Here is a 12,778-nt window from a genome sequence, read left to right on the forward strand (position 1 = left end):
AGGTAGATGCCCATATTAAAGAAAGGGAACGAGGGGGTTGCTGGGTCCCGTCGAACATATTATCAAGGACTCGAAAGTTAAAAAAAAAACTTGGCGAGGTCCTGGACATGTCACGTGCAGCTACATAGTGTTTCGATAACGTGACTTGGCGCGGCTCGGCGCGACTCTATTCGGCTTCGGCTTCAACGGCTTCACCAAGTCATAATTTTTGATGGCTTTGAAGCTAAGTTGCCGTCACGCCGCTCCAGCCGGTCAAGCTATGACTTCATGCATTTCCTTTAAATGGAAGCTCTCAGTAGATTTTAGGTAACGTAATATTCCAGAAATTTCGGAGAAATTGCGGGAAAAAATCAAAGTCGACCTAAAATAGCATTTCGGTATTTTTTACTCAAGTCGAAGCTCGGGCAACTTCAAGTCGCGCTAAGCCGCGCCGAGCCGGTACTGTGGTGTGACTTTGCCGAAGTCATTCGGCAACATCGGCGTGACTTAGTTCGGCTTGACTGGCGTGGCGCGGCTTTAAGCCGAGTCATCGAAACACTACAGCTACAGGCCCGTAAAATTCAAATCCTGCTAAATTTTTTCTTGCTTCCTACCACCATCGTGTCCTCTTCCTACACCCGAAGACCCTTGTCTCATCAAGGAGAGGGTATCTAGTCGTCGGGGATTACAGCCTTTTGGTATCTCTTTCATGTTCAGGGTGCTATCGGTCTGAGAGGTGAGGTGAGAGGTGCGGCGGGTGGTTGCCCGAGGAGGCCATCGTCGCTCCTTGTTTCAGTACAAATTCTTATTGTGGAAGATGAGACCGTACGGTGGTCGCTACTCAGGAATCTTCTCTCAGGGAAGTAGTAGTAGTAGTAGTAGCCGTCGCAAGATCTATTGTATCACCACCCTATTTGTACACCGTCACGTGGCTTTGAAATAGCTTGGAAGTTGAGAACGGATTGCTTCCCCACTGCCAGTTAATAGTCCAAGCGAGACTAGGAATATCTGCATTTGAGAAACATTGCAGAAAAACTAGAACATGGATAGTCTTCCGATGGGGCCTCTATCGAAACCCGCGGCATAATCGATGGAGATGGAATGGAATTGTCGAGTCCAAGTTGGTTTGGGGCAAGATTGTGAGAACTAATTCGCAGTCCGTCATGCATACATTCTCATCGATTTCTAGATACCCGAGCCGCCATATCATCCAGGCAAAAGGGACTGGGACAAACTTGTTATACCCGATGCAAAACATATTCAGATGTTATTCTCCCTCCTAGATGACCGGTATGGATGCCGTCGAAAGAATCTTGTTTAAGACTAAGCGCATATATCCTTAGGTCGCACTCCAAACATTATTGCCAAGTCTAGTTACATTATTCAGAGCAGCTATCTCAAGCACCCATTCTATTTGCCGTGATGCTCTTGATGTTAGTCCAAGCCACAAGACCGTGTTTTGAATGCTCAACGCCTATCCCAGAATGCTGCAAAGCCCGTGAGCCGATAAAAAACATTCACTGTAGGAATATCTTATTACCTTGAATCCTCCAAAGGGCTGTCAAGAACAAGTCTAACCTTCAGTTAGGGAAAATTAGAGGCAAGTTGTTCGCACCTGGTTCCAATGGAATTGCTGAGATTCGTTTATCCAGACTGGCGCGCGCATTGCCATTAATGAAAGTGTGAAGCGTGTTCGGAACCACACACCTGTTCCAGCCTCGAGTCGCTCCGCAATTTCTTCAGCATGTTTGACATCCTTACTCCACACAGATGCAGCTAGGCCATAATCCCCATAGTCTGGATGAGCGTTGAGAATTGAAATTTTGGTACGAGATATAGGATGGTATACTTACTCATCTGTCTAATGACATCCTCTTCGTTGCGCCACTTCAATAGAGGGACCACGGGCCCAAATTCTGTGTCGAGATGGAAACACGAAGTATATCAAGAGAAATATTCAGACGTACGTTCTTCTTGAACAATTCTTGAATCTTCTGGTGGATTATCGACAATGCTGACTGGTAAGAAATAGCCTTTCCTCTCCGGAGGGAAGAAGTTTCCGCCACACGCGAACTTGTATCCTTGGGCGTGGCACTCCTCAATTAATGACCTGGAAGACGTATGTAAGTCTCGGTATACACTCGTTGATGTTGGCCAGAACTTTCGGTACCTTAGTCTCCGATACTGCTCTTTGTTCTGCACTGGACCCATTCCCACTTCCGGGTCGAGGCAGTCACCAATCCTAATGGTCTTCGTGTACGCGACCAGCTCGTCTCTTACGGCATCGTAAATGTCCTCATGAATGTAGATCCGTTTTAGCGCAGCACAAATCTGTCCCGAGTTGAAAAACGTCCCCCAAAAAAGCATTCTAAAAAGATGTAAGCTCGTGTAACTCGAAAGGTTTGGGGCGAACGAACGGTGCAATCTGCTTGGGATCCACGTCCTTCAGTATCACCGCCGCATCATTACCACCGAGTTCCAACGTAAGGCTCTTCAGAGAGGCCGCTGCGGAGCGCATCACAGATTGGCCAACTGGAATCGAGCCCGTCAAGGAGATTCGAGCAATGTTTGGGTGTTCTACGATCCAAGGTCCTCTAGCAATATGGATGTAAGATCAAGGTAGAATCTTGCGTTGAAATAGTCAACCCACAGATTTTCGTCGCCTGATAGAACCGAAAGAACACCTGGTGGAAGAATTCTTTGCGCTAACTCGACGAATTTTATGGCAGAAAGTGGTGCGTAAGGAGAGGGTTTAACAACGACGCAGTTTCCAGTAACAAGTGCCGGTGCAAGCTTCCAAATCAGCAAGGAGAGGGGGAAGCTTTATTCTTCAATGAGTTTCATAACCATGACGAACAACAAATTGAGACGGACTTCCAAGGAGTTATCGTAGCACACTGCGACGTGAGACGCGGTGAGTGAGATGACGACTTCGAAAAACGAAAAAATACAACATACTACGCCATACGGGACGTATTTAACTGTTACAGTCCTCTGGGGCGTGTCCAAGATGGTCTCAGGTGGAAGCGACTGAGTCGCCACCCCATGAAACCACTCGACGCAACTTCCAACTTCGACGGCCCTATAGAAGCCTACCGATTAGTTACCCGAGGCGCTAGTGGATTCGGGAACTCACGCCAATGCCCGTGACTTTCCAACTTCTTTGATAACAAGTTCGACAAAGGCGTCACAATTATCCTTGATCAAGTCGCCTAATTGAGTGACCAGATTCTGCCGCTCTTCGACGGCCAGTGCACCCCAAGTGGGAAATGCGAGCGATGCGGCCCCCACAGCGTCGTTCAGCTGGTCCTGGGTAGCAATTGGGACCGAGGCTAAGATTTCCTCGTTAGTTGGGTTCAATATGTCTTGTGTTTCTCGGGAGTAGACTTTAATTCCATTGATGATGTGTGCACTATGTAGCCATGGATTATCGGTTAACTCTATTGGAGACAAATAAGTTTAGAGCAAAGCTTCAAGCACTTACAAGTCTGTGCTGAAAGAAAGGTCGCGAAAAACCATCAAGATGATACCAAAGTCAGGGTGAGAGGGAAGTTCCTTCCGATGGCTTTTTGAACTTGTACCCTGCTCGATAGCCGCCTACGTGTTGACACACGGTATACGGGAAGCACATCAGAAGGATGCCATGAAAGGTCATCCTAAATATAGCGCCGAGGTCAGGAGTAGATGTCGAATGAAAATAGTCCCGTGAGGTGCATCAGAACGGATGCATGATGGATTGATGTCGATGTTGATGCCGCCGGCTCAAATCAAATCCGAGTTGGTGGACCGATTGATCCGGAAGGAAGGTATAATTATCGCGCTTGCATGCAGGCCGCATCAAGAACATTTAAAATTACTCGAGTTTAAAGGGGTTTATACAAGGGTAATCGTCGAGTGAGTCCTCTGCACAGAGTTGACGTCTCCCGCAGCTCACATATCCCCGCCTCACAGGCCGTAAGTGGGATATACGTTCTCTCCACCTTGCTCTCGCAAGGTCGCAAGCGAGAGAATAACTTCGTGAGTCTTGCTTTCTGCACCATGCGTCATTGCTCTTTATCTTCCACCTATCACAGGTCGCAAGCGAAGTCGTACTCTCTTCACCCCTCGGGTCGCAAGAAGATTGAGCACGAGTAAGTCGAGCTTGTACCAGTCCTTGACTGTTGTATCCACTCGCCTTCACCTCCTAGGTCGCAAGCAAGGCGGAACGCAATCCCGATCCCGCAGATCGGCCGTTGCCTGGCAGACTGTGAGCAGAAGAGGGGTCATCCTCTCTCTGCCACGTATCCTCACAGTCTCGCCAGGTATGACCCTCAGTATCCTCTCTTTACCTCGTATACTTACAGTCTCGCTAGACGTAGTAGTGCTCGCTACATTGAATATACTATTCGATCTATATATCAACAACTACAGCAACTACAGCCCATACTATGTCCAATGGTCCGCCTCAGCAAGACGCCGGTCAAGAGCGGAGACCATTCAGACCATGGGAGGAGCCACAGAGACAAGAGGAACAAGATGAAGGCATCAGGAATGCCATTCACCGCGACCTCGAGAGGATCATCCAGCAGTACTTCGATGAAGCTATCCCGAAGATGACTGCCATCCGTCAGATATCGACCTACATTGGTCGAGCGTGTGAGCGACACGGCCTCATCTACGACGACGCCATGCTCGAACCCTGGCTCGCTCAAATCGACGCTCACGAAAAATCGCTCGCTGATGCAGCGGATAGGGGTAGGCAAAGACAACCGCCCGACGATGCAGCTGGCGGACAGAATAGGGGTTCTCCAAACGCACGGAGTAGGAGCCGTGGAAGGTCCCGACCCCGGTCACGGTCACAGAGCAGACATGGCCGACGTCGCCATGACCGACGCCGCAGACATCGACGACGATCCACCTCTTCAAGTGACTCCGACTCCGAGTCGGACTCCTCTGCTGATGAGGCTGAAGGACACGCAAAACGGCGCAAGCTTGATCCGTCCCTCTTTGACTGGGAGGTCAACAGAACTATCCAGAATGCAGTCCTCTCACCCGCACATTTGGCAGTCAAAAGGCGATACGAGAACTTCTCCGCGGACCCTAAAGAGTGTCTCCGCCTCATCAAGAACTCTCACCCCCCTCCGTTCACAGACAACGGCCTCAGAGCCATCGTCTACGGGAGTGTCGTTAACTTCGACGAAGTCCACTCCTACTTCAACAGTCCCAGTGTCCCAACAACTGTCACACACTCCCTCGGGAACGGACTCGTGTTCCAAACGGCCGAGACCTCTTATGCCCACAAAGTCGTCAACCGTGACAACTGGAAGTTTGTCTGGGACAAATATGAGGAAATCCTCAACCACATCTTCAATGGACGGCAAGCCGAGCTCAGAAGATACTACAAGTTCATCAACAACTTGTTCCAGCGTCGCCACCCCAGCATGGACCCACAAGTCATCGTCTTCGAGAAAGCCTGCCGCGCTCATATCGCCTCGTCCCGTGGAACAATGCTCTTCAACGACATCCACGAGTTCATCGAGCTCAAGGAGTCTTATCTCGAGGTTACTGGCCTTGCCTATGTGGCTCCACCCGGTGAGGCCGGCACTAGCGGAAGTAGCAGAGAAGGTGGGCGACCAAAGAAACGACGAAGGGAGATTTGTCGGAACTGGAACGGTGGTCGGTGCTCAGCTGACGACTGTCGCTACCGACATGTATGCTCCAACTGTAAATCCAACGATCACTCCAGCAAGTCTTGCCCCAGCCGAAACACCGGGAAGTCTGTCTGAGCTTGCTGCTATTCAGGCTGACCTGTCGAAGTTCGCTGGGCGCGCTAACAGGCATGTAGAGTTGGACAACGATGAGGGTGACACGTATCCCCCAGACTGGGACTGTTGTGAAGAACTGGGGTTGGTAAATGAGGACGCAATCACTGCGTTCAGTCACATACCGAGATATATGAGAGGGTATGCCTGGCGCGACCCTACTCGATTTGAAAGCCGTACCGCTCACTATACTGAGGTTGACGAACCTCTGCCTTGTCCTCCTGCTTCCGAGTTTGAGAACCTGGCTGCGATGAGCACCATTAAGAACTATCCTCACCTGTTTGACGTGAGCACACCAATCAAGGTGGATCACCTTGAATCCCTACTCATCTCTCATCCCAACACTCCGTTTGTCGAGTCGGTCATAACCTCACTGCGCGAAGGATTCTGGCCTTGGGCACACACTAAACATGCTGAGGGGTACCCGGAAACCTGGGACAATTCATGGGCTCCGCCTGCGAGCAAAGCGGAACAGTCATTTCTCGCTCATCAGAGAGATATCGAGATTGAGAAACGTCGTTTCTCACCTCCATTCGGCCCAGATCTGCTACCTGGGATGTACAGCACTCCTGTGTTGGCTGTACCAAAACCGCATTCTGACAAGCTACGCCTGGTATCACATCAGAGCTGTGGCATATTCTCTCAGAACAGCATGATTGACAAAGAGCTTACTCGTGGACCCCGGATGGATACTCTCCACCAATTCCTGCCCGCCTTGCTCCATTTTCGCCGAAAACATGGCAACGCCCACCTGGTCCTATGGAAGTCCGACGTCTCTGAGGCGTTCCGACACCATCCTGCTCATCCTCTCTGGCAAATAAAGCAGGTCGTTACGACAAACATACCCACGAGGGAGGATCTGGATCGTGGCGTTGAATGCGGTGCTTTGATACGCACCGTAGATTGGCGTAGTTGTTTCGGGAGCTGCGCCTCGCCTCGCAATTGGGCCTCTATCATGGGCCTGATCATCTGGATCGCAATCTTCATAAAATTTATTCTCGACTTGTTCTGCTATGTCGATGATACGTGGAGTTGGGAGATGGAAGGCAGTCTCACCTGGTACAAGCCATACCAATGCTTCTACCCCACGAAACAAGCAAAATTCTTGCTCCTCCTGGATGAACTGGGCATTCCACATGAGAAGAGGAAACAACTGTGGGGTGCTATCCTCACCGTCATTGGTTTCTTGATTGACGTCAACGAGATGACCGTGACTCTCCCACCCGAATCAAAAGCTGAGCTCATCGCCGCCATCCGTGAGTTCATCAACACTCCCTCGCGCCGCCGAACCGTGAGCGAGTGGAAGCAGCTAGCCGGGTGGATGAATTGGTCCTTGAATGTCTTCCCCCTGCTGAAACCAGGCCTGTGCAACGTGTACGAGAAGATTTCGGGCCGTCACGAAGCCTATAAGAAGTTGTACCTCAACGAGGCTGTTAAAAAGGACTTAGAATGGTTCCTCACCCACGTCCAAGCTTCTTCCGGCATCCTCCTTTTTGATGCACTCGATTGGGACCCTGCCTCGGAGACCAATCTCACTATCCTTTGCGACGCCTGCATGTCCGGCATGGGCTTCTGGATTCCTGAGCTGCTGCTAGGTTTCTACGCTCCCGTACCCTGCGACCCTCCCAAGGACACGATTTTCTTCTGGGAGGCTCTCTGTGTTGTCGCGGCGTTGGAGTGGTTCTGTGTAACCATGCGAGCGGACTCTTCTCTCACGGACCAGCTCCGGGTCACGATTAAGACCGACAATTCCAACACGGTCGACCTTTTTGACTCTCTCCGTGCTCTCCCCGCCTACAACTCCCTCCTACGTGCCGCCGTCGACCTCCTGCTTGCTCATGATGTCGACCTCCGTGTCCTGCACATCCCTGGCACTGAGAATGTCGTCGCTGACGCCATCTCACGCTCAAAATTCAACGACGCCTGCTCGTACGCTCCCGGCCTGCTCATTCGGCCCTTTCAACCCCCTTCTGATGCGTTGGGGGCAGCGAAAAAAATGATTCGGGTGTCTGCTACGGCCAGGCAGCCCCCTCGGGTGCCCTGGTCGTTGGACGAACTCGTCCACAAGCGCTCGATTGCGCTTGGCCTCGCTCTCGACAGTTCTTCACAGTCGACTTACTCCTCTGCTCTCAACTCATACCTCACCTTCTGTGCCATGCACAGTTTTCCCATTGAACCAACTGCAGACACGCTCTCGTTCTTTGTGGTGTACATGTCCTTCCACATAGAGCCTCGCTCTGTGGGGACTTATCTCTCCGGCGTCGTCAGCCAGCTCGAGCCTCATTTCCCTGATGTACGCGCCGTCCGGAATGGCATGCTCGTTAAACGTACCCTCAAGGGTTGCAAAAGGCTTCGCAGTAAGCCAATCAAGCGGAAACAACCTCTCTCCCGTAATCATCTGCGCACGGCCTTGTCAAGCCTCACACCGTGGTCATCATATGATGATGTCCTCTTCGTCTCGATGCTGTTCGTTGGTTTCTATGGGCTCCTCCGCCTGGGCGAGATGACTATGCCTGATAATCCCACGCTGCGTAACCCTCGCAAGTACTCACGTCGGTCGTCCGTAGAATGGATCCCTGAGGGTTTCGCATTCTGGCTCCCTACTCACAAGACGGACACCACCTTCGAGGGTAGCCGCGTTGTCATTCCCCGGAAATCAACAGCAGCCATTGACCCTGTGGCCATCTTCCAGAGGTACCTGCTCCTCCGCGATGCACGCTGCTTATTCCAGCCCTTTCTCTGGGTACGCGAGAACGGCTCAGTGCCCTCTCGTTCTTGGTTCATTCGCCGTCTCTGCAAGCTCATTCCCCAGGCGGGTTTTGCTGGACAGTCTATACGCTCTGGCGGCGCCACCGCCCTCGCCGAGGATGGGGTCTCCCCACATCTCATTCAGGCGACTGGCCGGTGGTCATCGGACACATTCCAGATCTACATCCGGAAGAACCCTGTCATCCTCCTGGCCATGCTTCATACCCAGAGAAATCATGCTCCTGCGTCTGCATGAGTCCATCTACATCTCATCTTTCTCTCTCTATTCTCCACTCCGTTCCTTCCTTCTTCCCTTAGCCATTTAGCGATCATACACCACGCAATCGCATTTGGGCTCCCCAACGTGCGGGGAGTCTAGACTTGGCTAAACAATGGGTGCCTCATACTAAGCTCGAGACGATTGGCTTGCTGGTAAGCAAGGTCTACCCGACCCGAAACTTCCAAGCCATATTTACCCCCGAAATCTGCCAATTGCAAATGGTCATTTGTATCTGTTTGTTCACCTCGTCAACTCCCTCTGACCCTTTTCCTGCTCGAAATCTGCCAATATGAAATTCTTATTTGAACCATCCCCACTTCCATCTCTGCCGTTCACAAAACTTTCTGACACTTTCCATCGCCTTCAGGCTGCGTTTGCTCTTGTAAGTTGCCCCCCCCCCTCCCCTGGATACTGGCTGCGAACGACGGAGCATCTCCACCAATGTTGTAAGATATCAAAACACATGATATACCTGGAAGATAGCCGCCTATATCACGATATTAATGAGCAGTTTGTAGAGACTGAATAAAGGTTTCGGCAGCTCCTCGAGTGGCTCATATCATTACCTTCAAGATAAATATGCGTCTCCTTCGTCTCTTCAACGTTTAACTCCCTCACGTCAATTTGGACCTAGGTTAGCCTCCGTCCTGTTCCGTGTTCATCACCTCCTAATTTCTTCACTATAGATTGACAATTCCGCTCAAAACAAAGGGCTCCTACTGTCTTCGCACCGTGCAAGTTGTCAGATTGTCTCAACTATGGGAAGAACCAGATGTACACCTCTCAGGCCTTGTATGCTAACATTTCCCAGTCTGCTCGAGGCGCTCGAGGTTCCAGAGGAAGTCGACCCGGCGGCTATAAACATCTATGGTCCCACTCTGTACATGAATGGCAAATCAGAGCAGATCGGACGCGATGAATACATCCTCCTTATCCTCGCGCAACTCAAGAATCCCGGCTTCCCCATCAATAGCATGCAAATCTGGGACCCAAACTGACTCGAAGCGAGAACCCTCCTGTTTTGATCAATAATGCAGTCTCTTCGTTCCCCAATGTCTGCGTCCTGGATTAACGTCGAGTGCAGCGAAGATCAGTTCATCTCTGTCATCAGGTCTTCCCCCAACCTTGCGAATCTGGAGATCCAGGGCGCCAGTATTCGAGCATACGTGTCGGGCAGCAGCGAAGCCACTTCTATCAGTGCCAGCCAGATTCACGACGCGCAGCAAGGGTCAGATATCCAGCAAAGGCCACCACCGGATCGATCATGACCAAGCTCATTCTCTGGCACCACTCAAATGTAATATGCAACGATGACCATTTCATTCGCTGGCTTTCCTGCTTTATCAGACTGTGTCCCAACCTCTGGGAGATTGACTTGGACAGTTTCAATAGACAAGTCCATGTGTTGTGACATTCTCCTGCGCTCTGATTAAATCTTCCTTTCGTGTATGGTTAGTCCTCTCGAGCCACTCTACCTGAGCAACACCATCCATCCATCATGTCCATTTCTGCGTCCTCATCACCGGTAACTTCGAGATGAACATGACGCTCAACTGGTGCCTCCACTTCCAGGTGCTCAAATGTCCACGCTATCTCTCCAGGGTGATTATCGAAGTCGAGTTCGATATTAAGTTGAATATTCCCTGTGAGATGTGGAGCAAGCCCATGCTCCTGCTTGGGCGGCTCTTGTCCTCTTGGTGAACCTCACCCGGCTTCAGTTCAAAATGTACGAGATTCACACAAGACGTTCAAGTCTCAGCAGGCTTGGCCGGGTTTCAACATGAACGCGATGTCAACATGGTTTGGTCAAGTGTGTCTCCCTAAGAGTAAAAGGAAATAAGGGAGGAATTTTGTCGGTTAGTGAAGGAAAGAAGATCTCCTCGCCCCAATACGCTCCACTGAACAATTTGAATTACGTACCTCTTCCCTCGTACATCTGATTTACTTGTGGCTGTATGATATTATATTGAATTCATTACAAAGAAGATTCTAGTCCCCGTCGGTGTTACTCCTTCAAATACTTGAAGACATTCTTCTCTTGGCTCTCCACCGCAAATCAAACTCCATCTTGCTGCTGAACCACCAATCTTATTCCCAACTTTTGGGCCCATCTCTTCGGCTTGATGAGGCGGAATCTTGACTATCCGCCGGGTATCCTATTGGTTTAATTCTTGGAATATCATCAAATTTTTATCGAACCTATAGTGATACTACGACTTGAGCAAATACCAGCAAGGTCGTACACGCCTCGGCACGTGGCGGGCCCTTGTAGACAGAGATTTCTACAAAGAAAGATCCAATAACGATTCAATAACCGTAATTCGGTAGACACCGAGCCAGATTATCAGAAGCCTACGTAATTCAATAACATTCCAGCCCAGATGATATATCCCAGACTTCCGTTTGCCTTAGAAAAGGATTGAGTCCATGTTCAAACTTGATAATTGCATACATACCTTGAATTTCTCTCCACAATCTCCAGGATCATCGGGTGACCAAGTTGTGAATTGCCAGAAGAAATGCAGAGCAGCGCCACCACACGAAACAACAAAGAACACGAAACTTTGGTCATTGCAGACCCCAAAGTATGCGAGACTCCCTACAAAGGCACCGGCAAAGCAAATGAGGATTGGCCGAACCCAAGTACCGAAAAGAAGGGCTGTCGACTTCACGCCAGCCTTTGCATCATCAATTTTGTCTTGGCAGCCATATATTGTATCATAGACGATAGTCCAGCTATCCCGACAAAGGTTAGGATAGATAGCTCGCAAATTTATCGACCTTACCACACAGTACCCAGGAAGAAGATGAGTAGATCGTTCTTTAGGGGTGCACTAGGGTAGACAGTAATCCATGCTACCCATATCCCCCAGTTCATAGCCAAGCCTTATATCAACGCATGAGTCAATGTGTAATCGCATGATTTAGCTGACGGTGGATACCAAGCCATGCCTGTGGCCACCAAGTCCATCTCTTCATTAGAGGATACAGGGCGTGTAATGGAAACACGCCGATTATCCCATATGCAGCTCTGTATATGGATGTTAGCAACAGCAGTAAGATATGTGCACGAAACTCACGCAGTAAGGCTCGTGAAACAAAGCAGGCTCAGAGAGGCCGAAGTCAGAAGGATAAGGAGGATGGTAGCGCCAAAGATGGATATCTTCCCAATGACAAGAGGTCGGTTCTTCGTACGCTCTGAAATTAGCGGTTAAACAAGCGGGTGCCAGTGTGAGTCTGGTTACTCGCCAACTTGTCTATCGAAATCAATGTCACAGATATCATTCAGCACGCAAGCAGCACTATGAAGAAGGGTACTTCCTAGCGCGAAGGCTATGATACCCTTAATGAATTGAACGACTGGCAGCTGTACTGTAGATGCTGCAACAGTAAAAGCCCAAGCTACAAGGATCAAGGTCATCGTCAGGCCAAAAAAAGAGGTACAACACAAGCTGAAACACTCACCACAAGGCCAGAACACGACGATACTCCCCAGTGGAAATTTATGGAGTCTAGTGAGTTCGAAGTAGTATCGCCCTGCAGAGTTGAAAGGAGTCGGTTCCGAGACAGAAGAGAAGGACGAATTTTCTGAGGGTTTAGCAGACATTATCGTGTTGGATATTATCCGCAGTACCTCAGAGGACAATATATATTGCTCCTGTTGCCAATAATTCACTGACACTTAATCATCGCGGAATTGTCTGTGGAACACCGCAATATTCGACGAGACGGACCAGACACAAGGGGACAGAACCTCCGGCACCGCAATGATGATCAAAGGTGGCTTGCACTGATGTAAATGAAACTCGACAGTGAACGCTTGAGCTACAACCTAGGCATCGGGAGGCACGGTTGTAAAGATAGCAACATGAGAGCAGTAGCGAGGGAATTTTTGATATGATCCCGGCGTCAGTTATTGCAGTTGCTTCGATCGATGCGAAAAACGTGTGGAGTCAACGAGGCACTAGAA

General features: G+C 50.0%; 3 protein-coding genes across 3 annotated transcripts; 1 reads left to right on the forward strand and 2 right to left on the reverse strand.

Annotated features, from left to right (window-relative positions):
- Positions 1-947: 947 nt before the first annotated feature.
- On the reverse strand, positions 948-3,695 carry EV420DRAFT_1541637 (aldehyde dehydrogenase family protein). Its single transcript, XM_060473125.1, has 14 exons — positions 3,464-3,695; positions 3,116-3,391; positions 2,938-3,061; positions 2,854-2,876; positions 2,630-2,800; positions 2,397-2,573; positions 2,150-2,347; positions 1,947-2,089; positions 1,833-1,895; positions 1,687-1,776; positions 1,595-1,632; positions 1,520-1,537; positions 1,169-1,466; positions 948-1,118 (listed from the first exon to the last, which is right to left on the reverse strand). Exons 1-13 carry the CDS (start codon positions 3,496-3,498, stop codon positions 1,377-1,379), a joined length of 1,446 nt encoding a protein of 481 aa, XP_060331221.1. The 5' UTR covers positions 3,499-3,695; the 3' UTR covers positions 948-1,118; positions 1,169-1,376.
- A 951-nt stretch (positions 3,696-4,646) lies between these two features.
- Positions 4,647-5,744, forward strand: EV420DRAFT_1270178 (uncharacterized protein; the record flags this gene model as incomplete). The annotated part of the gene is made up of 1 exon (XM_060467552.1): positions 4,647-5,744. The coding sequence occupies one exon, from the start codon at positions 4,647-4,649 to the stop codon at positions 5,742-5,744; it is 1,098 nt and encodes a 365-aa protein (XP_060331222.1).
- Positions 5,745-11,173: 5,429 nt separating this feature from the next.
- Positions 11,174-12,346, reverse strand: EV420DRAFT_1237698 (UbiA prenyltransferase family; the record flags this gene model as incomplete). The annotated part of the gene is made up of 7 exons (XM_060466604.1): positions 11,174-11,215; positions 11,265-11,544; positions 11,595-11,694; positions 11,751-11,839; positions 11,889-12,004; positions 12,062-12,210; positions 12,274-12,346. Coding segments are annotated over 7 exons (849 nt in total), but the record flags the coding sequence as incomplete, so codon positions are not given.
- Positions 12,347-12,778: the final 432 nt, after the last annotated feature.

This window comes from Desarmillaria tabescens, assembly GCF_030435595.1.
Source record: "Desarmillaria tabescens strain CCBAS 213 chromosome Unknown EV420scaffold_16, whole genome shotgun sequence".
In the NCBI taxonomy this organism is placed as follows: domain Eukaryota; kingdom Fungi; phylum Basidiomycota; class Agaricomycetes; order Agaricales; family Physalacriaceae; genus Desarmillaria; species Desarmillaria tabescens.